Consider the following 27,820-nt stretch of genomic DNA (forward strand, 5'->3'; position numbering starts at 1 on the left):
ATTGCAATTTTACCATCTCTTAAAGCAATAACTAGAGGCAGACAGTAAAGAATCAGTATTATGCTTCACTCTGGGTTGGGAAGATCCCCTGGAGAAAGGAAAGGCTACACACTCCAGTAATCTGGCCTGGAGAATTCCATGGACTTTATAGTCCATGGGGTCGCAAAGAGTCAGACACAACTGAGCCACTTTCACTTTCCTAGTACATATAAACCGATACATATACAAATATGAGAGTACAATTGTTTAATATTGCAAAAATGTCCCTCAGTCATAGTCCAACTGTACTAACTCATGAGCAACTCCAGAATCACAAGTGAGAATAAGAAGAAAAGCAAAGAAATGGACATTCAGCACTAAAGAGAAATGACTGTTGGTTGTGCAAGAATTTATTGAATTCACCTGGTATTTAGAAATTAATAATTTGTTTTCCTTCTTACCTAAGGACTTCTGCTCCTTAACTATTCCTTGCACCAAAAAGCAGTGTCCATTTTTGACCTTGTGAGAAAATAGAAAAAATATATATTGGTTTCTGCCTCCCATTCCCCACCTCGTTCCTGGCACAGAGTTCGTGAAACTCTTGTGAATTCCTAAGTGATAAGAACACTAGGAGCATCTGCTATTCTAATTGCTGGCCTTTGCCTCTGGTTTCTGAAACAGGGTTCTTAAATCCATTGGAAGTTTCTGGGTAATAGGATTGGGTTTGTTCTAATGAGGTGATTCTGGGTGGGCTCCTGGATGGTAGTTAAATCACCACCGGAAAGACCAAGTCATGATCAGAAGTTTGGGATTTTCAGCCCTATTCCCCAGTCTCCAGAGAGGGGAGAGGGGCTGGAAATGGAATTAATGATTCACCATGCCTACATGATAAGGCCTCCATAAACATCCCAAAGTATGGGATTTGGAGAGCTGCCAGGCTGGTGAAGTCCCCACATACCAGGAGGGTATACACCCCAACTCCACCGTGACAGAAGCCCTTAAGCTCAGGATCCTTCCAGACCTCACCTTATGTATCTCTATCTGGTTGTTCGACTGTATTCTTTATCACTGCTAAGCACAGGTGTTTCCCGGAGTTCTTTGAGTTCCTCTAGCATATAATCAAATCCTGGTGGAAAGGAGGTAACAGGAACTGCCAATTCGTAGCCAAGTCAGACAGAAGTTGTGGGTAACCTACTTGTGATTGAGGGGACTGGGGGTGGTGGTGGGGGCAGTCTCCTGAGACTGAGCCCTTACCCTATAGGGTCTAATGCTATCTTCAGGTGGATGGTGTCAGAATGGAGTTAAATTGCAGAGCACTCAGCTGGTATCCAGCTTCCCAGGTAGCTCAGCAGTAAAGAAGAATCTGCTGATGCAGGAGCCGCAGGTTTAATCTCTGGGTGCGGAAGATCCCCTGGAGGAAGGAATGGCAACCTGTTCCAGTACTCTTGCCTGGGAAATCCCCCGGACAGAGGAGCCTGGTGGGCTGCAGTCCACGGGGTCGCTAAGAGTCGGCATGACTGAGCAGCTTCACTTTCACTTTTCACTTTCATGCATTGGAGAAGGAAATGGCAACCCACTCCAGTGTTCTTGCCTGGAGAATCCCAGGGACGGGGGAGCCTGGTGGGCTGCCGTTTATGGGGTTGCACAGAGTTGGACACAATTGAAGCAACTTAGCAGCACCAGCAGCAGCAGCCTATAATCAAATCCTGGTGGAAAGGAGGTAACGGGAACCGCCAAATTGTAGCCAAGTCAGACAGAAGCTGTGGGTAACCTACTTGTGATTGAGGGGACTGGGGGTGGTGGTGGGGGCAGTCTCCTGAGACTGAGCCCTTACCCTGGAGGGTCTAATGCTATCTTCAGGTGGATGGTGTCAGAATGGAGTTAAATTGCAGAGCACTCAGCTGGTATCCAGCTTCCCAGGTAGCCCGGCAGTAAAGAAGAATCTGACTGCCGATGCAGGAACCGCAGGTTTAATCTCTGGGTCGGGAAGATCCCTGGAGGAAGGAATGGCAACCTGTTGCCAGTACTCTTGCCTGGGAAATCCCCTGGACAGAGGAGCCTGGCGGGCTGCAGTCCACGGAGTCACAAAGAGTAGGACACGACTGAGTGCAGCACAGCTGGTGTCTCAGAACAGTGTGAACCAGCCCCCCCCCACTTCTGCTGTCGGAAGTGTTGTGAGTGTGACAGTAGTGTAAAGGAGACATACAGGAGGGAGACTGCGTTTTTCCCCAACCCAGACCTCAGTGTGGACAAGACCAATAAACCTGCACAGGATTTCAGCCCAGCTGCCTTTCGCTTTAGAAGCAGAGGGCAAGAGATATGAAGTGTTTCCATGGGGCTTGAGTAGTGTTAGGAGCAGATGTTCTAGGCTCTAGGTTGTGTTGGGCCAGTGCCAAGGGCCAGAGGTTCTCATCTGTTCCTTAAAGAACGTGCGTGTGAATGGAATATTACTCAGCTATTAAAAAGAATGCATTTGAATCAGTTCTAATGAGATGGATGAAACTGGAGCCTATTATACAGAGTGAAGGAAGTCAGAAAGTAAAATACCAATACAGTATGTTAACAAATATATATGGAATTTAGAAAGATGGTAATGATGACCCTATATGCGAGACAGCAAAAGAGACACAAATATAAAGAACAGACTTTTGGACTCTGTGGGAGAAGATGAGGGTGGGATGATTTGAGAGAACAGCATTGAAACATGTATATTACCATATGTGAAATAGATCACCAGTCCAAGTTTGATGCATGAAACAGGGCACTCAAAGTCGGTGCACTGGGACAAACCAGAGGGATGGGATGGGAGGGAGGTGGGAGGGGGTTCAGGACGGGGGACACATGTACACTCATGGCTGATTCATGTCGAGCAAAAACCACTACAATATTGTAAAGTAATAACCCCCAATTTAAAAAAAAACAAACGTGTGTGTACATGTGTGTATTATGCAAGACCATCTAAAAGGTGGAGGCAGGAGCCTCTTTTGCTTGGGCCTATTGGTAGTACTGGGCCAAATGAAAGCCAAGTGACTTCACATTGTGCCAGAGATGAAAGTTTACAATCTTGAATAGAGAAAACTGGTGGAAGAGGCAAGCAAACCCAAAGATGCATGCAGCTGCTAAAGGCATCCTCTTGACACTGTGAATAGTGGCCAAGTTTGCCAATACATCAGTGTCACATAAAATTTAATGTAGTAATCTGAATGAATCAATTTTGTGAGTTTTTTTCTGTGATTAAGTTGTAAACAACTCTTACTTTTGATAAGTATTGTCATATTTACCTTGAAAATCTCATAAAGATAAGTGGGAGTTGTTGCCTTACAGGTGTTAGGAATAAAGTATAGAAAATGATCATACCTGGTGTTGCCAATGAAAAGATTTCTCAAAATGATAAAATGATGTTTGCTCTGGGATAATCACATGCTTTAAACTGCATCAGTGTAAGAAGAGAGGTAGGCATGTTATTAGCTCAAAGTTATAGTCACATATTTAGATATTAGATGGTAGATACTGTTCAAGAAAAATGAAAATGGAGTCAGAATTGCTAAAAGACCTCTTTAAGTATAGCCAGGGTAATTCCTGGAAGTCCAGTGGTTAGGACTCTGTGCTTTTACTACTGGGGAGTTGGGTCGGGTTTGATCCCTTGTGGGGGAACTAAGATCCTTCAAGCTGTGTAGTGGGACCTAAAAAATTTTTCTTTAAATAAAACACAGCTGGGAGGCCACTGAGGAAGTATGCCTTATGTACGTCTCAGCCCAGATGGCAATCTGACCTTTGACCACTTACTGTCTTATTAAGAAGCATCCAGAGCATCTGCCCAAAGTTCCAGAAATTCAAGATATTTAATGGACCCTCGCCTTAAAGCAACTTGTGACAGCCATCCCTTCAGGATACACATTCCCTTTCTTCTGTCCGAGCGCATGGCTCTGTACTTTGTACTCTTCTATTATGGCTTTTGCCTTTATAAGCCCCTGACACTTTATCTTCCCCAGAACACTCTTCTGGTTTTACCCAAATCTGTCTCCAGAACTGCAATTCTTAAACCCCCCAATAAACTCTTATTTGAAGCTTTCTGCATTATTTGGATTGACCTTACTGAGTAGGAGCCTTCCTTTAAAACCATGGGGAAATACTGTAATAGCTCTTTTAACAGGATAATGTTGGTGCAAAAATTTCCTGTCCAATTTGTCTAGTATCATCCACATTGCCCAATATGCTACTTTGCATGTAGAAAGTATTCAAGGAAATAGCTGCTGCTGCTGCTGCTAAGTCGCTTCAGTTGTGTCCGACTCTGTACGACCCTAGAGATGGCAGCCCACCAGGCTCCCCCGTCCGTGGGATTATCCAGGCAAGAACACTGGAGTGGGTTGCCATTTCCTTCTCCAATGGGTGAAAGTGAAAACTGAAAGTGAAGTCGCTCAGTCGTGTCCGACTCTTAGGCGACCCCATGGACTGCAGCCCACCAGGCTCCTCTGTCCATGGGATTTTCCAGGCAAGAGTACTGGAGTGGGGTGCCATTGCTTTCTCTGCAATTACCACAATTACGAAATAGCACAATTACCAAAAAAGAAGAAAAACTGCAAAACAATATATATACATATATATATATATCATATAGAGAGCAAGATAGAATGTTCACATTTTTATAAGTTTTAAACAATTGAATATGTTTTTTAGGAATTCAATGTAGCAAAATTTTAAAAATATGTATTGGAGCAATGACAACCAAATTCAGGAGAGTGACTTACCTCAGATATGGATTGAGAGGAACACAGTGGAGGAAGGGTGTCTGGAAGAATTCAAATATACTTGAAATGTTTTGTTTTTCAGCCAGTAAAGTAAGTTCCATGGTGTCTATTACATTATTATATATTTTTATAAGTCTGAATCATTTCATGAAAATGCAACCCAGACAAAAAAGTCTTTCCAGCATTTGTTTCTCAGGTACTCTCGAATGTGCTCTGAGTGAAAAGAAATGTATTACTTTCCTGTGAAGGCTGTAACAGATGACCACAGACTCGGTGTCTGTACACAATAGAAATTTATCCTCTCCCGGTGTTGGAGATGAGAAGTCCAAAATCAGTTCGTGCTGAAACTAATGGAGGGGAGAATATTCTTGCTTCTTTCGGCTCCTGGGAGCTGTCAGGAATTCACTGGTTTGTTGCTTCATCACTGCAGGCTCTGCCTCCGTGATCACACATCTTCTCTTCTGCCTGTGTCAACTCTCCCTCTCTCTCTTATAAGGATGTTTGTGATTGTGTTCAGGGTTCACCTGGGTAATCCAGGATACTCTCCCCACCTCAGTACCCTTAATGAAATCACATCTGCAGAGACCCTTCTCCCATATAAGATAACATTTATATGCATAGGTTCCAGAATTCAGGATTGCATGCTGACCACAAGGTCCTGGGGGGCTGCCCAGGTGGTGCCAGTGGTTAAGAATCAGCCTGCTAAAATCATTTGACGAAAGGATTAGATCAGCTTTTCAAGCAAAAGTGAGATTCTGGCCTACACACTCAAAAGCATCCTATAGAAAAGGACACATCATTCAGCCTGTATTTTTATTAAACTTCTATTGTAAATGAACGGAAGGGCACATTTATGCTTCATTATGTTTAAAGATCCATCAGCAGGTGTACCTGCTTAGCACTCTTCTGGGGATTTTGAGGACACTGGCATGTCCTGGAAACCTGGTCCCTTACATGACCACATTAGAGGAGATGACATGAAGCACTACACTGCATTCAGGCTGCCAGGCCCCAGAAGGGCTTAAAGAAGTGTCATGAATCCTCTATATAGCCCACTGAAAACAGTAGGGTTCAGTCTATTTAATTAAAGGGACAGAACAGTGGCAAAATAAAAGTTTCTATTTTAAGTCAATCAGTCTGGACTTCCCTGGTAGTCCAGCTGTTAAGAATTCTGCCAATGCAGGAGACACGGGTTTGATCCCTGGGTCAGGAAGCTGGAGAAGGAAATGGCAACCCACTCCAATATTCTTGCCTGGGAAACTCCATGGACAGAGGAGAATGGTGGGCTATAGTCTGTGAGGTCACAAAAGAGTTGGACACAACTTAGTGACTAAACAAGTTATCATACTGGCTTCAGAAGGAGGCACCTCACAGACTGTTACCTGGGAGTTTCCTTACCAGTTAACAGAGCCCCAGGTATATCACATGCATTCCTTTTGTCTTGGACTTTCCACTAGTAGATATGTAGGATTTACATACTTATCAAACCAGTCAATCCTAAAGGAACCAACCCTGAATACTCATTGGAAGGACTGATGCTGAAACTGAAGCTCTAATACTTTGTCCACCTGATGCAAAGAGCCAATTCATTGAAAGAACTTGATGCTGGGAACGACTGAGGGCAGAAGGACAAGGGGGTGACAGAGGACGAGACTGTTGGATGGCATCATCAATTCAACAGACATGAGTTTGAGCAAACTCCAGGATATAGTGAAGGACAGGAAAGCCTGGCATGCTGCAGTCCATGGGTTGCAAACAATTGGACACAGCTGTGAGACTGTACAACAACAACAAACTTACCTGAACTATTGACTAGATAGATGGGTGACACAGTGGTAAAGAATCTGCTTGCCAACGCAGGAGACTCAGGAGATGCAGGTTTGATCACTGGGTCGAGAAGATCCCCTGGAGGAGGAAATGGCAACCCACTCCAGTATTCTTGCTTGGAAAATTCCATGGACAGAGGAGTCTGGTGGGCTATATATAGTCCATGTCATGTCGAAAAGAGTCTGACATGACTGAGCAGGCACATTGACCAATATATCCAGTAAAACACAGATCTTTTTTTTCTTTTCTTTTTTAAGAGTTTACATTTTGAAAACTTTAACATTTTCCTTTTTCAAACTGTGGTTTCAGATCTGACCAGACAATGTATTGATAGGCATGCAGCTCTACTGTGCTGGCATCAGGCTATCCTACAAGGAGTGACTTCTTGATCTGAGATGTGGCATATCCACTCCTTAAATACACATTATTGCAACTGCACAGCAGTAAAAAATTTCTACAACTTTAGTGCTTATGTTTAATTAAAGTAGAAAAGTATCCCCGGGATTTGTGTACACTAAGATGCGCAACCCCAAGATGGTTGTTAAAGCTCGCTCTCCGAGTGCCAACCGCAGCTCCGCCTCAGTCCCAACCTAAGGGGATTCACACTTGCTGGGCTGGTGGCTTTTCTCCCCCCAGCGGTCTGGACGGAATAGCTACTTGCGGTGCTAGGGACCCATTCTGTCTCTGCCCCGCCCCTACGTCACTGCGCGCCCCGCCCTTTTCGGGCCCGCCCCCGGCCTGCAAGCTCCCTGAGCCTCTCTGGCTGCCACTCTTTGGAAAGGAAGTGGCGTATGCAGGAGGTTGGCAGTTAAAGTACGAATCACCGTGAGGAGCGGCAGTTGGGTCCAGGCGGGAGGCGGGACTTCCGCTCCCTCGTGGGTAAGTCTCCGGGAGGCGGAAGAGCAGCGGGCGCGGGAGGGTTGTAGAGTTGCAAGTTGAGCTCGAGTTGCGAGTCTTTAAGTGGTCGCGCCCCCTTGGAGAACGCGACCTGACGGCTAGGCGGTCCTGGCTCTTCCGCCTCGCGGTAAGTAGGATCGCCTGGCGGCACCGGTTATGGAGGTGTGTGGCCCCGTCGCTGACCTGCTGCCGCCATCCCTTGCTATAGGGTAGTGGCTTCCCTGTCAGCTTTGCCTCCCAGCATTCACTCCCCGTGTTGTCCTGGGTCTCGGCCGCAGCCGCAGTGCCAGCCCTCCACGCACGCCCCAGGGACCCTTCTGAGACGCTGGTACAACCTTGTCACGTCCCTGCTTGACGTCCCCCATCACAAGATGGCCCTCTTGTTCCTCCCTTCCTAACCCGGTTTCGCCTCCTCTGTACTTAAGCCGCAGGAGACACCTAACATTATTTTGTTCAAAACCGACATGTGTTTACTAGCTCTTGTCCTTTCGTGCGCATATTAAAAGGCATACCTCGTCGCCAGTAGAATCAGTTCGTCTCTGCTCACAGAGCGTTGTTTACGCCTTGTAAAAAGCGCGTGTTAAACTTTTAGTATGGTTGCTTGAATGAGACAGTGTTTTCCCACTGGATTATACATTTCATGAGAGCAAGAATAGGGTGTGCTCATTTGGGATCTACCCAAGGCCTAGTTCAAAAGCACGAAGTTTAAAACTAACTATTCGCACTAGCTTCGTGACCGTGGGCACAATCTCCCCATTTATAAAGTGGTGATAAATAAGATAACTAATTTCAGTCATATAGTGTAGAGTGCAGAGTATATACTGGAGAAATATTCGGCTTTTTTCCCTTTTTAGCCTTAAGTAGTATACACAGTAGTTGTTAGCTGCTGCTGCTGCCGCTGCCAAGTCGCTTCAGTCGTGTCCGACTCTGTGCGACCCCAGAGACGGCAGCCCACCAGGCTCCCCTGTCCCTGGGATTCTCCAGGCAAGAACACTGGAGTGGGGTGCCATTGCCTTCCCCGAGTTGTTAGCTAGGTATCTTAAATGAATCCAGAGGCACTATAGTTGAGAGGTTTTTGCTTCCTAGCCCTGTAATCGCATTGATACCATCAATTAGTTGATACATTTGGTAGTATTTGGTAAACATAACCTAATGATGTAATTAAAGAGAGTAATGCTAACTGTTGGTATCAACATCTGCAAGAATAAACATTTGACTTTCACTCTCTAAGTGGGCTTCCCAGGTGGTGCTAGAGGTAAAGAACCCATCTGACAATGTGGAAGACATATAAGACGCTGGTTCCATCCCTGGGTCAGGAAGATCTCCTGGAGTAGGAAATGGCAACCCACTCCAGTATTCTTGTCTGGAAAATCCCATGGACAGAGGACCTTGCAGGCTTTAAGGTCACAGAGTCAAACATGACTGGAGCAACTGAGCCCTCTAAATAACTTGAGGTTCTTGCTTTAAGTTGTGTGCCTTTCAGACATATGTTTCTGAAGAGATGAAGATAAGTGTGTACACATTATTTTTTACAGGTGTTTGTAAAGTGCTGACCCCTGAACATAGTTGAAACAGAAAATAGGAAGATGGCAGCAAACCCTTCAGGACAAGGTAAGTGCATCCTGGAATTTCTTTTATTCCTAGGAACTTTTCCCTTCTGTAGTAAAGTATTTTGATAGAAAATTTAGCATAGGGCAGTTATTGTAGGCAGAATTAAAAATGAGTAGCAAAAAAAAAGACTAGCAAAGTAAAATCGCATATTTGAAGCAATTCCATCATTTTGTCTATATGTCAGTCAGTTCAGTCACTCAGTCATGTCCGACTCTTTTCGACCCCATGAACCAAAGCCTGCCAGGCCTCCCTGTCCATCACCAACTCCCAGAGTCCATCCAAACCCATGTCCATTGAGTTGGTGATGCCATCCAACCATCTCATCCTCTGTCGTCCCCTTCTCCTCCTGCCCTCAATCTTTCCCAGCATCAGGGTCTTTTCAAATGAGTCAGCTCTTCACCTATATGTAACATCCTTAATATCTATTAATCCTATATATTCAGTTCAGTCACTCAGTCACGTCCGACTCCTTGTGACCCCATAGACTGCAACACGCAAGGCCTCCCTGTCCATCACCAACTCCCGGAGTTTACTCAAACTCAGGTCCATTGAGTCGGTGATGCCATCCAACCATCTCATCCTCTGTTGTCCCCCTTCTCCTCCCGCCTTCACTCTTTCCCAGCATCAGGGTCTTTTCAAATGAGTCGGTTCTTCACATCAGGTGGCCAAAGTATTGGAGCTTCAGCATCAGTCCTTCCAATGACTATTCAGGACTGATTTCCTTTAGGATGGACTGGATGGATCTCCTTGCTGTCCAAGGGACTCTCAAGAGTCTTCTGCAACACCACAGTTTAAAAGCATCAATTCTTTGGTGCTCAGCTTTCTTTATAGTCCAACTTTCACATCCATACATGACTACTGGGAAAACCATAGCTTTGACTAGATGGACCTTTGTTGGCAAAGTAATGTCTCTGCTTTTTAATATCTTGTCTAGGTTGGTCATAACTTTGCTTCCAAGGAACAAACGTCTTTTCAGTTCATGGCTGCAGTCACTATCTGTAATGATTTTGGAGCCCCCAAAAATGAAATCTGTCACGGTTTCCACTGTTTCCCCATATCCCATGAAGTGATGGGACCAGATGCCACGATCTTAGTTTTCTGAATGTTGAGTTTTAAACCAAATTTTCACTCTCCTGTTTCACTTTCATCAAGAGGCTCTTTTTTTCTTCTTTTTCTGCCATAAGCGTGGTGTCATCTGCATATCTGAGGTTATTGATATTTCTCCCGGTAATCTTGATTCCAGCTTGTGCTTCATGCACTCCAGCATTTCTCATGATGTACTCTGCATATAAGTTAAATAAGCAGGGTAACAATATACAGCCTTGATGTACTCCTTTCCCGATTTGGAACCAGTCTGTTGTTCCATGTCCAATTCTAACTGTTGCTTCTTGACCTGTGTATAGATTTCTCTGGTTAGGTGGTCTGGTATTCCCATCTCCGTAAGAATTTTCCAGAGTTTGTTGTGGTCCACACAGTCGAAGGCTTTGGCATAGTCAGTGAAACAGTAGATATTTTTATGGAACTCTCTTGATTTTTGATGATACAGCAGATGTTGGCAATTTGATCTCTGGTTTCTCCGCCTTTCCTAAATCCAGCTTGAACACCTGGAACATCTAAATCCTATATTTTAATCTGTGTTAATATTGCTCACATTGTAAACTTAGGTCCTCCTCTGACATTAGTTCTCTTACTTTTTTACTTGAGATAAGAACCACTTTTAAAGAAGTTAATGTTGTCATTGGGCCATATCCATGCCTTTATTTTCATTTGCTTGAAAAACTTTCCATACACATTTCATGTGTGTTAAGAGCTCCCTTAAGCAAATCAAGTTAGAAACATCCCGAGTAAGGAGTTTTTGTTTTGTTTAAAAATAAGTTTTCAAAAACAAAGTTTAATCTCCAGAAAGTATTCAGTTCCACCTTGTGAAACTTACAAACTTACAAACCTACTTGAAAAATTGAAACTTCTGTTTTCCTCTCCGTATCAAAATTAAGCGTCTATTTGACAGATCTTATTTTTAAACTAAGCTTAGTCGTGTTTCATTTTAAACGTCATGTAAACATGTTTGTGTCCAGCTCACACTCACTGTACTGTCTGTGAGAATCATCCATGTTGTGCCTTGTATCAACTGTTTATTCTTTTTTACTGCAGACTAGTATTCCATTGGGGAGAAGGCATTGGCACCCCATTCCAGTACTCTTGCCTGGAAAATCCCATGGACGGAGGAGCCTGGTAGGCTGCAGTCCATGGGGTCGCTAAGAGTCAGACACGACTGAGCGACTTCACTTTCACTTTTCACTTTCATGCATTGGAGAAGGAAATGGCAACCCACTCCAGTGTTCTTGCCTGGAGAATCCCAGGGACAGGGGAGCCGTCTCTGGGGTCGCACAGAGTCAGACACGACTGAAGCAACTTAGCAGCAGCAGCAGCAGTATCCCATTGCATGAATTTACCACAGTTTCCTTATTCGTTTTCCTTTTTGGAGACTTTGGGATTCTGTCAGTTTGCGTCATTGTGAATAAAACTGCTTTGAATATTTAAGTCCTTTTGCAGATATTTGGATAAATAGCTAGGAGTGGAGCAGTGGAGTGTACTTTACATTCCTTCTGGTAAAGTGTGATATTTCTGGTTGCTCCCTATAGAGCACTATTGGTCTTTTCAATTTTAGCCATTTTAGAGGGTGTAAAGTGACATCTCATTGTAGTATTAGCTTGCATTTCCCTGATGACAAATGTTGAGCACTTTTTAATATGCTTATTAGCCATTGCAAATCTTTGTGAAGTGTTTATTCAGACTTCCTTTTGCTTATTTTTTTAAAAAATTGTTTTTATTATCAGTTTTTTTTTAAGAGTCTAGATACAGGTTCTGTGTCACTGCTAATTACATCACCTAGATCATTTTGGAGTTGGTTTCTGTTGACCGCATTTTTTTTTTTTTTTTTTTTGGAGCATGGGTCACATTTTTCTTTTTCTTACTGTAAAAGTGAAAGTCACTCAGTCATGTCCGACTTTGTGACCCCATAGACTGTACAGTCCATGGAATTCTCTAGGCCAGAATACTGGAATGGGTAGTCTTTCCCATCTCCAGGGGATCTTCCCAACCCAGGGATGGAACCCAGGTCTCCCACATTGCAGGTGGATTCTTTACCAGCTGAGCCACCAGGGAAGCCCAAGTTTCTTACTACACTTAGTGACTTGTTATGAAATCTGGGTACTATGACTAATAGGTTATAGAGACCCTGGATTCTGTTATATTCCTCTGAAATGTGATTTTTGTTCTAGCAGATGGCTTGGCTCAACTCATACTCCAAACAAATTCTTGTCTCCTTTACGTTGGGCTGCAGCAGCTCAAATCTTGCTCACTTTTTTTTTTTTTGTCTTAAACAACAGTCTTTATTTTTACACAAAGCAGTCAAAATGGGGCAGTTCCTCAAAGGGTACTTGGAATTAGAAAATCCATCCTGGGTGTGAAAGTTTAAGTTGCTAAGTTGCGTCCAACACTTTGTGACCCCATGGACTGCAGCCTGCCAGGCTCCTCTGTCCATGGGATTTCCAGGCAAGAATACTGGAGTGAGTTCCCATTTCCTTCTCCAGGGAATGTTTCCCAGGATTGAACCTGAGTCTTCTGCCTTGGCAGGTAGGTTCTTTACCACCAAGCCACCTGGGAAGCCCTTTATAGAAGTGCGGTATTGTAAAAACCTAGCTGTGGTGACCGCTTTACTGGGTGTAACCAGCTAATGCAGTTCTGTTCTCTCAAATACCCAAGAGTGATTTGTGTGTTCTATGGACTAATTACAGGTCAGCCTTCCCCTGTGGTCTTTGACCTCTTTTCAACAGGTTATAGGGATTCAGATTAAAATTTTAATTTGAACCAAAATGAAACTAAGAGAAATCCATTTTGGAGAGAAAATATGCTTCCAAAAGTCACATCATGAAGTCCAAATGAAAACAAAATAAATGTTTTTATCCTTCTGTTGTAATAGCACAGATATTCAAGATTTATAATTTTTTTAAGCAGTTGGAATAAAACACAGTCATTTTTACTGTTGCCTTTGATTGATCCGTAGTCAAATCCACTATGAAACATCCCCTAAATAGAAGCAAATTTAGGTTAGTCCTTTGACTTCTGTTGCTCTTTTGTCAGTGATTTTTTGGTGTCATGAGCTGCTGCTATTAGACACCAGCAGAGGGAGTCCATATCATGTTGTGTAGACTCTGAGACTCTCAGGGAAAAGAAACTATTTGGAGCTACTGCATTTTACTCTTTATGTTAAATTACTTCTGTACTGTTTATGTGTATTGGAACTACTTACTATGAAGATTGAAGACAAAGTTCCATAATTATCTGACAATAATAACTGAAAGAACAATGACGTTTACAAAAATCTTCATCTGTGTGGTGTAATGTATTAATGTCTCTACTGTAGGGGACAGGCCATCTTTTATTTAGATCTAGCAGTCTTATCATACTACAGTAGCAATCTGAACTGCTAAATTTCACAGGCTCTTCAGACAGTTACTGAAGTCTCTCAATTCTCCTTAGCGTTCATCATAGTGTAGAACATTTGATGGGTTCATAACAATTATTTGATTGATAAGTAACATTTTGAGAATTTAATATGTAGAGGCAGATTGTCAAACTGGAATTTGGCCAAGTACCATTCCTATGGAAAGAGGCTCTCATGACTGGCAAATATCAGAGTCCTTGATCATGTGTTGGCAGTTGGGAGATTCGTCTAACCTGATTTTAGCTACACAGAGAAACCTGGTGAAAAACTAAGTAACATCCTAGTTCTTTTAGTTCTTTTATCGTTATCTCATAATGCTTGGAGTAATAACTGTAATTCCTGTAATCCAGTGATGGGAACTATTGATTTGGGCCCACTTCGGATGTTCGTGGCTGTGATTTCAGGATGCTGTGTAGGATTGGAGTAGCGTAGCTCCTGGGAGGTGTCTTGGTGACCTCAGACCCAAGTATCTAAACCATCTATGTTCCAGAAGGAAAGCAAATTTACCCTTCAGGCTTGTGCTAAGGTATGCTACCTCTCAATTAAGAATTTATCCTAGTGATGCATAAAAATCACCTTAAAATTCTTATATTTGTACCTTTTTTAAAGATGAGAGTGTGGATGCAAAGACACAATTTGGAGTTGATTTTTTAAAGCTAGATTTCTAAATAAATAAAGCGAGATTTTTTTTTGTCTCATTTTTCATTGCCAAGGCAAAGGCACTACAGTAGTTTTCTGGTGCTGGAATTGATCTATAGGCCCAGGTTCAAATAGGAATGAAACTGAATTGAGGCAGAATGTTACATAAACTAGAATGAGATTGTTTGTATAGTAAAAGAGAGCTTGTGATCCCCAGGTCCATTCAGACTGACCTGGGAGGCCAGTCATGTGAGTGTAACCTTGAAAGCTGTGCTAATCAGTTGTACCCTTTGTAATGGAAACCTGTTTACTGAAAGAGAATTGTCAGAATGGGGCTGACAAGAATCTAGTGAGGGACTTTTCCCTGGTAGTCCAGTGGCTAAAACTCTGGGCTCCCAATGCAGGGGGCCCAGGTTCGATCCCTGGTCAGGGAACTAGATCCCACATGCCTCGACTAAGACTCAGCGCAACCAAATAAATATATATATATATTTTTTTAAAGAATCTAGTGAGGTTAACAAACTAAATGACAGAGAACACTAAGTGATAATAAAAGTAATAGCTAGTATCTAGTAAGCATTGGAAGGACTGATGTTGAAGCTGAAACTCCAATACTTTGCCCACCTGATGCAAAGAACTGACTCCTTGGAAAGACCCTGATGCTGGGAAAGATTGAGGGCAGGAGGAGAAGGGGACGACAGAGGATGAGATGGTGGGATGGCATCACCGACTCAATGGACATGGGCTTGGGTGGACTCTGGGAGTTGGCGATGGCCAGGGAGGCCTGGCGTGCTGCGATTCATGGGGTCACAAAGAGTCGGACACGACTGAGTGACTGAACTGAACTGAATGAATCACGTGGCAGGCAGTATGCTAGGTACTTTATTTATATTTACTGTATTTCATATAACCATCCTTCAAAGTTGTCATTGTTATGCCCATTGGTCCTGCATAGTGAGGTAATTTTCCCAATATTAAATAGTAACTGGTAGTACTGAGATGAGAACCCAAATTGAGTCTGTGCCCAGGTTCCCTGTTGATTGTTTCCCACACTGCACTTTTGCTGTGGGTTAGAACATTCTAATTAGAGCATCCAAGAAAAAATTGGGAGCTCTAAACTAGGGGCAGAAGACCTCATCTTTATTTTTGTATCTCTTATGCAGCTGTTATTAAGCAGAAAATCCTTACTATAAACTCTAAAATATAAAATCTTAACTATAAAATCTAAAAATACTAAAACTATTTACTATAAATAAACTCAGAGAAATGAGTTTATCTGTAAGAGGAAATGAAAAATGAGTGAGGAGGAAAGGGTGATTCAAGCAGAAGAGATTTCATCATCTTATTTAGCCACTGATGAAGACAAGGAACCTCAATGGATAGAAAAAGAGGCAGCAGCTTAAAGGGATAAGTCCTTGGGGTCTAAGAGAGAAAGAACTTGAACACAGGGAGATCACCTGATCAGACATCAGGGCTTATTCTTTTCCCTGATCTGTGTTTTCAGTAAATTCTGAAAGGTGGCTAAGAGTTGAATAATTTTTTTTTAAGAGTTGAATTTTTTAATCTTGCAAGTTATAGGAAGTGTTTGCCATTAACTAGCAATCTAGAAGACCAGATACTGCTACTACTTAACTCAGACTTAGATGCAGGCAATCTCTCCTGAATTAGTATAAGCTTGAAACACTGAATACATTTTATGTATCATTAAGGAGGCAGAATAATATTCTGCCTTCCTACCCTCCAAAAACGTGGCAACCTGCTCCAGTATTCTTGCCTGGAAAATTCCATGGACAGAGGAGCCTGGCGGGCTACAGTATGGGGTTGCAAAGAGTTGGACATGATTATTCCTTATTTCCTATTGATTCTCTGATTGTCCCGTTGATTTAACTGCCCAAAAAGCTCTTGGGTTTGTTATGTCTGTTCATTTCTCTGGCCATAAACAACCTCTCATCTCTAGCTTGTTCTACTGGCTTTTTTTCTCTTATCTAGTCTATTCTCAACCTTGTAGCTTCCATGATCTTTCTACCAGGGGAAGGGTTATTTTGTCCCTCCACCCCTAGTTAAACTAATTCGTCTAACATTTCAGCTCAAGCATTCCTTCCTGGAGGAGACTGCTTTGACACTGCTCCCCCTCCTTCCAGTCTGAGTCAGGCTGATTCAACATTGAGTCCCACAGTGATTGTTATAAATGCTGATAGAATTTTATTTCTTTATTTCAGACTGCTCATCTTAGACTTTAATTATACATTCATCTGTGTAACTATTTGATAATCTCTATCTTCACTGGAATGTTTAAAGAACCATGAGAGCTAGAATGAAGTCAAGTTGTGACACATCGTTGCATTCTTAGCATCTGCCTTAGCGCCTGTATGTATGTCATTTATACACAATAAATAACTTAAAACATGTTGAACTAATAGTTTATTAGTAAACCAATAAACTAATTGGAGGAGTGGACTCCTCCAATACTAAACGGCTGTTTTGTTTTTTTGAGGACGGGACTCACTAAGCTTGTAGGGTCTCGGTTACCCAGTCAGGGATTGAACCTAGGCCATGGTACTGAGAGCGTGCCGTGCTGACCAGTAGGCCACCAGGGAACCTCCCCCTAAACAGCTCCCTCAGGATGATATAGTTCGATTCACTGTAGAGTTGTGAAGAGTATATAGCTTGTAAGATAACTATTTGAAAGATTTGAGTTTTTTAAATATCTTTAAAAATAATCAGTTATGAAAGCAGTATAATAACTGTAATTGGAAAGTATATTATCCATACCCGCACTTATCAAACAGTAATTTTCATTCTTTAGTTTTAGATTTTTTCAATAAAAAGATTTCCTGTTAGTCCTTGTTTAAGTGTCATAGAACTATTCACACAATGTGAATTATTAGCTGTTAGGTTTTAAGTGCAATTTGATGTAATGCTGGTTATTCCAGAATATTTTTAGTGACACAGAAATGTGTGGTATTAAAATGTTTCTATAAGTGAATGTGGAAATGAGGGTACATATGATTGTGAATGGAGACAGAGTTATAGTTCTAAAAGTGGAACTTTTAGAGTGTGCTGCATTATAAAATAATTTTATTAGGAAAAAGTTTAGTTATGAAGAAATAGTATTTCCTACTGTACATGAGATAATATGTTTTACTACCCTTATGCTTCTAAGAATGTAAAAGTTACCTTTACCTTTAAGATACATGTAAAACATCATAAAAGTAAAATACTGAATTATGGCAAGGATGGTTTGTCTTAAAACAGTGCATGTAGTTGACTGTAATAGAAGTTCAGTTTTATGTATCTATGCCCTTGAGTTAAGTTTGTGCAAACCTTGACAGTGGGAGAATCTTGCTCTAGAAAATTATACTTAACTGCTTCACATAACTCACCTTCCCAGGTGGCTCAGTGGTAAAGAATCTGCCTGCCAGTGTAGGAGACTCAGGTTCAATCCCTGGATCGGGAAGATTCCCTGGAGGAGGAAATGGCAACCTGCTCCAGTAATCCTGCCTGAAAAATCCCATGGACAGAAGAGCCTGGAGGGCTGCAGTTCATGGGGTCGCAAAGAGCCAGACATAACTGAGTGACTAAGCATAATGCACTTCATGTAACAAATAGACTACCTAGTATTTTGCCTTAAGTTTCAAGTTTGAAATAAGCTATTATTGTTACTTAAGTTCTATTGACTATATATGTCTATAATATAGTAAATGTTTTGTGCAAAAACTGACACATAAATTATTTTTGAAAGGTCAAGAAGGAAGTACAATTTTGGGACATCAGACAAGATCAGAAAATAAGAGCCCTATAGACCTGACCATAGCCTTTCCCTTTCAGTTACGTTCCATCTCTCTCGCAGAACTGTTTGCTAGTCAGTTGCAATTCTTTGACTTGTTCCTTGAAAGACTGTGTGTGTCATTTCTGAATGAAAGTGTTGAGAAAAAGAAATACTGTTTTGACCTGAGTATATCTAGTACTTTTCATGCTTTCCACTTCCAAGAAAGAGGCATTCATAAAGACTCCTAAAACTGAGAACTAAGAAAATCTCCACTTCAGAGATTGACTGAGCAAGGGAGAGATTGGTCCCTGCAGGATTTGGGGCCGCAGAGATTTTAAGAAACAAATGCTGTTACCCATCTTTGGCGATTAAAATTCTGTAGAACTCACTCTTAAAAGTCCTCAGTCAGTATTATACTTTGCTTTTATCTGCATATAATGCCGTTACAGTTGGTTGAAGACAGGCAGTAGAGAAGGAAACTGCTTACTAGTAGTTTATTATCATGTTAGAGAATAAAGTTTTGCTTTCTGGATGTCTAGGTAGCCTAGGCTTATAAAATAGCTCTAATCTGTTTTCTTTCTTTCTCATTCCGCCCCCCCTCTCTTATTTTAGGTTTTCAAAACAAAAATAGAGTTGCAATCTTGGCAGAACTGGACAAAGAAAAAAGAAAGTTACTAATGCAGAACCAATCTTCAACAAATCATCCTGGAGCTAGGTATAGAATAATCTGGTTTTTATATTTAGTGATATAAAAAGTGTCTTGGACAGAATTAAAATTGGTTGGCAGTGATTTGTTTCTTTAACATGTGACGTTTTATTTCCTAGTTGGATTTGAAGAAATTAGATTTTTAAAAATTGATTAGATTTTAAATATTTTCATTCTAATCAGAATATTTAATTTTCTCTACAGGCTACTTGCAAAAAAAAGAAAAGAGTTTTGTGTTTTTTGGTTGTTGTTATTCATGAAATTATTGTTAATGTCCCACTTTTTAAGCATTATGCCAAGTAGGTAAAATTGAGGTAGCTTAATGATCTTTATTTCATTTCTGCCATCTTAAATCTCTTCCCTGACACCCATTATTCTTTTCAGCCACCACCTTAACTTCCCCTTCTCTCTTTCAGGCAGATCTCTTAAAGGAGTTGTCCGTACCTGCTCATCTCTGCTCTCTCACTTACTGACTCCTTAGCTTACTACAGTCTGACTTCCAGGCCTCCCCACCCTAGCCCCAAAGAATGGGTTGGAGCCCAGGTCATTTGCAGCTTCCTTGTGGCTAAATCTGATGAACCAAAGTCCTTTTCTTGTTAGACTGCTTATCATTATTTGAAACCACTGATTTCTTCCTTTTCAAAAAATGGAAATGTAGTTACTGTACAGTATTGTGTTAGCTGCAGGTTTACTGCATAACGATTTGACATCTGCGTACATTGTGATCTGATCACTACAGTAAGTAACCATCTGTCCCTACACAAAGGTGTTACATTGTTGATCACATTTCTTATGCTGCATATTACATTCCTGTGACCTCTTTATTTTCCAACGGGCTGGTGCCTCTTAATCCCCTTTACCTGTTTCTCCCACCTCACACCCCTTCCCTCTGTTAACCAGTTGTTTATCTGTGAGTCTGGTTAATTTTTTAATTTTTATTGGCATATACTTGATATACAATATTGTGTTAGATTCAGGTGTATAGAAGTCTGTTTTCGTTTTGTTTTTTAGATGCCACATATAAGTGAGCTCATATGGTGTTTGCCGTCACAAATGACAAGCTTTTTATTTTTTTATTCCATTGTATACAGCTTCCTCCTCCTTAAAGGACTCTTCTTGGCCTCCATTCATTCACTGTTACACTGTCCTGGTGTCTACTTTAGCCATTTCTCCACCGCCTGTCTCTCGAATGTTGGTGTTCCTCTGAGTTCTGTTCTAGAGCCAGTCGCCCAGTCTGCGTCTTTTCACTGGCAGTTGCGTCCACTTTCACAGCCTGTTATTTATGTGCTGATAACTTTTACACGCTTACATCTCTAGCCCATTCCTCTCTCAAGCACCAGACTGCCTCCTGGACATCTGCACTTTGATGTCCTACAGGCATCTCACACTTGGTGTGTTTCATACTGAACTCATCTCCCCTCTCTACCTACTTAGTATTCTTGGCTTACTTGTTGCCATGAGTGGTACAGATCTACTAGTAATCAAAGTCAGAAACATGAACTTTAATTGTTTATTATTCCCTCTCACTTCCGTCTCCAAGCATTTATCATTCTCTTATGTTTAATTTCCTGGCCTAGGAATCGAATTTCTTGATTTCTTTCACAAGGCTGTACATGTCCTGGTACCTGCCTTCCTTCCTAGACTCATTTTTTGACAACCCACTTCTCCCCTCTCCAGACCTCCAGTCCTACTGAACCATAAATTTCTTCAAATGTGTCAGGTTTGAACCCTGCCTTCGTATGCTCTACCATCTGCTTGAAATAGTCAGCTCTTTAGTTTTCATCATAAATGTAACTTTATGATAGACCAGAGTACCTCAAATCAGTTTGAAAGCAGAAGGCCATAAATCATTGATAAAAAGGAGATAATCTGAAGCACTAGTAAATAATATGTATGGGCTTTTCCATATAAATTACTGTAAACAGTGGAAGAAGGGAAAAAGACTTATTCAGGAAGGTGTTTTGGTTTTTAAATAATCCCTATATAGAATATCTAATGAAAAATGTGATTCAGAAGTAAAGGAGTCTCTAAATAGTCAAGTAACTAAGATTCTCATTTTAGCATTGCGCTCTCGAGACCCGCCCTCAACAAGGACTTCCGGGACCACGCTGAGCAGCAGCATATTGCAGCCCAGCAGAAGGCAGCTTTGCAGGTAAGAAAAGTGTGACTGACATTCTTGTCTCACCAGAGATTTCCCGGGGCTTGGAAACCAGCACAGTTCTTATTTTGTATTGCATTGGAGCAGTATCAATAAAAATGTTCCATACATAATTGCAGTGGTTTGCTGATGTTCAGTCATGCCCAAAGGATTTGAAGGACCAATACAGGAGTAATGAAAGTATCTTTTATATTGTTGAAGTGGTCATGATTGATTTTTTGCCGCACCTGGGAAGAGACTGCTTGTGCACAAAAGAGTGTAGGATATTTGGATGGCCTGAATGAACGCAAGAAGCCAAACTGGCTGGCTAGTTTAATAGTACATACATATTTTTCAAATTGGTCATGCTGTTATGTCCTTTGATAGTCTTACTGATTTATTGTTGCTTGGATTCTTTTTTTAATGGTCAGCATATCTGTTTTGAGTGGTGCTAGTGGTAAAGAAGAGATAAGAAAGCCTTCTTCAGCGATCAATGCAAAGAAATAGAGGAAAACAACAGAATGGGAAAGACTAGGGATCTCTTCAAGAAAATCAGAGATACCAAAGGAACATTTCATGCAAAGATGAGCTCGATAAAGGACAGAAATGGTATGGACCTAACAGAAGCAGAAGATATGAAGAAGAGATGGCAAGAATACACAGAAGAACTGTACAAAAAAGATCTTCACGACCCAGATAATCACGATGGTGTGATCACTGACCTAGAGCCAGACATCCTGGAATATGAAGTCAAGTGGGCCTTGGAAAGCATCACTACGAACAAAGCTAGTGGAGGTGATGGAATTCCAGTTGAGCTATTCCAAATCCTGAAAGATGATGCTGTGAAAGTGCTGCACTCAATATGCCATCAAATTTGGAAAACTCAGCAGTGGCCACAGGACTGGAAAAGGTCAGTTTTCATTCCAATCCCAAAGAAAGGCAATGCCAAAGAATGCTCAAACTACCGCACAGTTGCACTCATCTCACATGCTACTAAAGTAATGCTCAAAATTCTCCAAGCCAGGCTTCAGCAACATGTGAACCGTGAACTTCCTGATGTTCAAGCTGGTTTTAGAAAAGGCAGAGGAACCAGAGATCAAATTTCCAATATCCGCTGGATCATGGAAAAAGCAAGAGAGTTCCAGAAAAACATCTATTTCTGCTTTATTGACTATGCCAAAGCCTTGACTGTGTGGATCACAAGAAACTGTGGAAAATTCTGAAAGAGATGGGAATACCAGAACACCTGATCTGCCTCTTGAGAAATCTGTATGCAGGTCAGGAAGCAACAGTTAGAACTGGACATGGAACAACAGACTGCTTCCAAATAGGAAAAGGAGTTCGTCAAGGCTGTATATTGTCACCCTGTTTATTTAACTTATATGCAGAGTACCTCATGAGAAACGCTGGACTGGAAGAAACACAAGCTGGAATCAAGATTGCCAGGAAAAATATCAATAACCTCAGATATGCAGATGACACCACCCTTATGGCAGAAAGTGAAGAGGAACTAAAAAGCCTCTTGATGAAAGTGAAAGAGGAGAGTGAAAAAGTTGGCTTAAAGCTCAACATTCAGAAAACGAAGATCATGGCATCCGGTCCCACCACTTCATGGGAAATAGATGGGGAAACAGTGTCAGACTTCATTTTTCTGGGCTCCAAAATCACTGCAGATGGTGACTGCAGCCATGAAATTAAAAGACGCTTACATCCTTGGAAGGAAAGTTTTGACCAACCTAGATAGCATATTCAAAAGCAGAGACATTACTTTGCCAACAAAGGTTCGTCTAGTCAAGGCTATGGTTTTTCCTGTGGTCATGTATGGATGTGAGAGTTGGACTGTAAAGAAGGCTGAGCACCGAAGAATTGATGCTTTTGAACTGTGGTGTTGCAGAAGGCTCTTGAGAGTCCCTTGGACTGCACGGAGATCCAACCAGTATATCCTGAAGGACATCAGCCCTGGGATTTCTTTGGAAGGAATGATGCTAAAGCTGAAACTCCAGTACTTTGGCCACCTCATGCGAAGAGTTGACTCATTGGAAAAGAGTCTGATGCTGGGAGGGATTGGGGGCAGGAGGAGAAGGGGACGACAGAGGATGAGATGGCTGGATGGCATCACTGACTCGATGGACGTGAGTCTGGGTAAATTCCGGGAGTTGGTGATGGACAGGGAGGCCTGGCGTGCTGCGATTCATGGGGTCGGTCGCGAAGAGTCAGACACGACTGAGCAACTGATCTGATCTGAGTGGTAAAGAACCCACCTGCCAATGCAGGAGACATAAGAGACACAGGTTCAATCCCTGGGTTGGGAAGATCCTCTGGAGGAGGGCATGGCAACCCACTCCAGCATTCTTGCCTGGAGAATCCCATGGACAGAGGAGCCTGGTGGGCTGTAGTCTGTAGGGTCGCAAACAGTTGGACACGACTGAGCAAGACTTAACTCTTAATATGGAAATCTGACAACCCATCATCTTAAAAAAATTGACTGTGATGAACAGTTTTAGTATTTCATTGATCTTGGATAATTTAAGATTCTCAGAGACCTTGGACAAGACAGTGTTACTGATGCTTTTAAGCCTTAGAATCTCAGAATTGCAAGGGACATTACACTAAAGATCATCTCCCTTTAGACCACCTATAAACAGTCCTTTGTTTAGTGACAAAGGACATCACTGGTGGTTTTGTTATTTACATTCCAGCATTCTCTACAAAATGTTGGCATCTTAATCACCAGCCATCAGCTGCCTTCCCCCTTCTCCTTCCAACTTCTGCCGTTCTTTCTCACTCTCCTGCTTTATTGACCAAGGGCAGAGCACTCTGGGACCTTGTTGCTAGTTTTCCTTCCCACTTGCAGGAACAAAGTAATTCACGTCTTTGACTCAATTACTGACTGATGAGAACCACAACGAAGAGAGTAGGGAGGATAAATTAGTACCTGGTGCAACTTGTTAATGTGAATTCTTTATTATTGTAGATCTTCTGTGTATTTAAACAAAATTAGCAGCAGCAGAACTGGCTTTTAAAACAAATTTGGTCTTAAGCACTCAGAAAGGGTAAGTAATTTTAATGCCTTGGTTGAAGAACTGTGACTCTTAATAACTAAATTGCCTTTTTTTTTTTTTTAAACCTCTCTTAGCATGCACATGCACATTCATCGGGATACTTCATAACTCAAGATTCTGCATTTGGGAATCTCATTCTTCCTGTTTTACCTCGCCTTGACCCAGAATGAAGAAAACATTTGTAACGGAAGTGACTTTGTAATATCAAATGCCAAAGCTACTATCATTCAGTGCTATACAAACTGTGACTTTCAGAATTTTGGTGGACTTTTTTTAATATGTTTTGTTTCTTTAAAAGAAAGATATGTTTAAGTGAAAGCAAAAAAAGAAGGCTGACCAGGATGATGAAAGCTCTGGAAGCTGTATTATCTGGGAACTGATGCTGCTGCTCAGGACTATAATCTGTGTGTAAGGCAGTTTGATTTTTAATTCTGAATCAGACCCCAAATTGGGTGTGGTCACAAAACCCACCTTCCAAACTAGTTGGACTGAATATATCATGTCTACAGTAGAGTTTCAAGAACCATTTAAAGTACTTTATAAACAAATGAGGGTGCTTTTTAAAAATGTGAACCAATAAGCTTAAGCTACATTCACATTTGCTGTTTATAGAATTGATATCAGTGTACCTTTTGTGTTTATAGTCATCAGATCCTAAAATATCCTTTAACTAGTTTCCCTATTCTCAATTTTAAAAGAAAACCCAAGATGCGAGTAAGTTACCAGCCAGTCGTAAATACCTTTTATAAACCTATGCCACTGTAAATTATGTGATTAAATGCTATTAAAAACAATAAGAAATATAGCTTTAAATTTTGTACATGCTCTTATTTAGTGTTACTACATAAATGGTGTGCCTGAACAGTTTTACTGCCCATTTTTGCTCTAATTAGAAGCAAAGTTGAGCCCCTTTTCAGTTAAAGAGGAAAGAATTAGGTTAAGCAAGTTTCTCAACATGATACAACTTTGAACAGAATACAGGATGCTTACTTAAATATGCAGTCCCCACAACTGACCTTCAGTTCAGTTCAGTCCAGTTCAGTTGCTCAGTCATGTCTGAATCTTTGCGACCCCATGAACTGCAGCACGCCAGGCCTCCCTGTCCATCACCAACTCCCGGAGTTCACCCAAACCCATGTCCATCGAGTTGGTGATGCCATCCAACCATCTCATCCTCTGTTGTCCCCTTCTCCTCCTGCCCCCAAATCCCTCCCAGCATCAGAGTCTTTTCCAATGAGTCAACTACCTTAGTCCTACGCAATTAGTGTCTCTAATTCAAAATAAAGTCTGAAAACCGTGGGCTAGAGAATTCAGTGTTCACCATATCTAAAAATCCATACATATGTACGTCCCTGAACCTTAGAGGTCATTGAGCTAACAGTATTTTTTTTTATTTTTAATAGGATTGAAATTACGTTTTATACTATATCACAGATATAGTATTTTTTATAACTGACCTCATCTTGGCCATAAGTCCCCATCCTGTCTGGTGGTAGGATGAGATTTTAAACTGGAAGTTACAGTTTGAGTCAAGAATTAGAAAAGTTTATGTCCCTTTTTGAACAGATTCTCCTTCCTTCCCTTAGGTATTTGTTCCATGCACTCAGCCCCATCTCACCTAAACTGTATGAAGCAGGAGTGGACAGTTCTAGATATGGCTGTGCCATTTAGATTCTCTCTGTTGAGAATTGGGACTGGTTTTCCTCATTTGCAAAGTTGGCAGCTGTCCCCACTGTAATGGTCACCGTTACAGCAAAGGTGCCCTTTCTCCCACTGCTGGCGAGCACCCGGGCCTTTGCCTCTGCCTGTCCAGGTTCACACAGCTAGCCTTGGCCCTTCTTTTCTTGAATCAATGTAAGTTACTCTTCCGTGCAATCCCTGAGCAACTGGCATCATTCTAAATCTACTGATGCTAGGGATATAACATTTTTGGATTGAATAGTTTTTATACTATTGATGCTTCTACCAAACATGTAACTTTTATAACCTGGGTGAAAAGATCTTTTTTCCCAGTGGTATCTTTTCTGGTCTCAGCCCTTATATATCACCTAAACATCTGAATCTTTCAGTCCTGTCTTATAAGCACTTCCTCTACCCCTCTCCTTACAAATTCAGTTCAGTTCCATGCGTATTTACTAACGCCTGCTCTGTAAAGCACTGTGCTTTAAGGGGAAGAGCTAAGACCTGCTCGTAAAGAAGCCGCAGTGCAGAGGAGCCCACTCTGGTGCAGCATCGAGGAAGCAGCATCCAGTGTGGGGCCCGGAAGCAGCCAAACCTGAGCCACGCGGTCTAGTCAGGCCTAGAAGGTACTAATGTGGTCTTCCCTGGCAGGGAGAGAAGGTCTGCCCCAGGCAGAGCTCAGGATTTCATCATCAGAGTAGGGGCTGCGACAGCAAGGACCACAGAGGATAATGGGGAGGGTGGCAGTGAGCTCCAGTGGTGCTCCCTCGGTTGCAGGTGAGTGTGGCTAACCCACTTAACCTTAGGACTTGCCTGTCGCTCTGTCTCGTCTGTAAAAGGGGAACAATGCACACACGGCCTAATGCATAAAGTACCTAGACCAGTATTTTTCAGAGTGCAGGTCTCAGTACATTACCGAATTGAGAGACCAACTAAATGGCTGAATGGGGTGTGGCCCGCTTTGTTTTTTTAATAGAAAATAACAGAGTACATGGCATGTAGAACTAGGAGGTTTTGGTTCGTGAATCTTCCTTTTCTGTGCGTTTGTGAGTTTACTTTATCATAGGCTCCACCTGCATGTAAGGCCTTTGAGGGCAAGGGCTTTTGTTCTTCCTGTTTACTACTGTATCCTGCTGAGAATAGTATTTGGCATATAGTAGGTGGTCAATACTTAATGAAGGAATGAATGAATATGACCTGAATTGTGATGTAAAGGGTATTTTTTTTTTTATATACTATGAGTCATGGCAAAAATGTTTTGAAAGCCACTTCTAAATAATACAGATGATAGTGCTTTGTATGACTCTGGAATAAAAACTGAAATGACTCAGTAATTTCAAAGGCTGATTTTTTTCCTGAAAAAATTTTAAGCTGTCTCATTAAGTTGTCTTAGTTCTTTGCTTTACTTTGGCAATAAAAACTCAACCTTGCTATGCATTTAAGACCTGTTGAGGCAAATGTTTTGGTAGATATGGTTACATTCAGAAACGGAATATCAACAGAGGACGTCAGTTCGTTAGTGCAGCTGGTCCCCCTAATTGGAATCCCTTCAGCGGGCATGAGTCCCTTTTCAGTAGCATTAAGCCCAACTAGTGTCTGCTCAGTGCGGCTTCCTCACCTCTGTGTGCATAGTGACTGGTGTGCAGTAGACACCCACAGTTTTTTAAATGAGCAAATACAGAATGAATTGTGCTGGAGAAGACTCTTGAGAGTCCCTTGGACAGCAAGGAGATCAAACCAGTCAATCCTAAAGGAAATCAACCCTGAATATTCACGGGAAGGACTGATGCGGAAGCTGAAGCTCCAGTACTTGGGCCACCTGATGTGAAGAACTGACTCACTGGAAAAGATCCTGATGCTGGGAAAGATCGAGGGCAGGAGGAGAAGACGGCATCAGAGGATGAGATATTAGATAGCATTACCGGCTCAATGAGTTTGAGCTCATTGAGCTCATGCTCATTACTGGACATGAGTTTGAACAAACTTCAGATAGTGAAGGACAGGGAAGCCTGGCATGCTGCAGTCCATGGGGTTGCAAAGAGTCAGATACGACTTAGGAACCGAACAACAACGAAAGAATGAACATGGATGGAGGAGGAGAACCTCACTGTCCTCAAGAATCTGACAGTTTAGAGCAGGCGACACTAGTAGCAAAGGCTAACAGCACACCAGTACTGAGGAAGGGACGACTACATGAGCGTAGGACTAGTGAAGGCTCCTTCAGAGAACAGTCATTTGAATTTGGCTTTCGAAATGAG

The 27,820-nt window shown here is 41.8% G+C and overlaps 1 protein-coding gene across 3 annotated transcripts; it reads left to right on the plus strand.

Moving 5' to 3' along the window:
* The first annotated feature begins 7,411 nt into the window (after positions 1 to 7,411).
* INIP (INTS3 and NABP interacting protein) lies at positions 7,412 to 26,913 on the plus strand. Of its 3 annotated transcripts, XM_070375092.1 has the most exons (6): positions 7,412 to 7,578; positions 8,987 to 9,062; positions 16,428 to 16,575; positions 18,590 to 18,692; positions 20,745 to 20,835; positions 23,957 to 26,913. In XM_070375092.1, exons 4-6 carry the CDS (start codon positions 18,655 to 18,657, stop codon positions 24,050 to 24,052), a joined length of 225 nt encoding a protein of 74 aa, XP_070231193.1. In that variant the 5' UTR covers positions 7,412 to 7,578; positions 8,987 to 9,062; positions 16,428 to 16,575; positions 18,590 to 18,654; the 3' UTR covers positions 24,053 to 26,913. The 3 variants fall into 3 exon arrangements, with proteins under 3 accessions (XP_070231193.1, XP_014337232.1, XP_070231194.1); XM_014481746.2 differs by lacking the exon at positions 16,428 to 16,575 and having other exon boundaries at positions 7,413 to 7,578; positions 23,957 to 26,912; XM_070375093.1 differs by lacking the exons at positions 7,412 to 7,578; positions 8,987 to 9,062; positions 16,428 to 16,575 and adding an exon at positions 14,075 to 14,095.
* Positions 26,914 to 27,820: the final 907 nt, after the last annotated feature.

Source organism: Bos mutus, chromosome 8 (genome assembly GCF_027580195.1).
Source record: "Bos mutus isolate GX-2022 chromosome 8, NWIPB_WYAK_1.1, whole genome shotgun sequence".
Classification (NCBI taxonomy): domain Eukaryota; kingdom Metazoa; phylum Chordata; class Mammalia; order Artiodactyla; family Bovidae; genus Bos; species Bos mutus.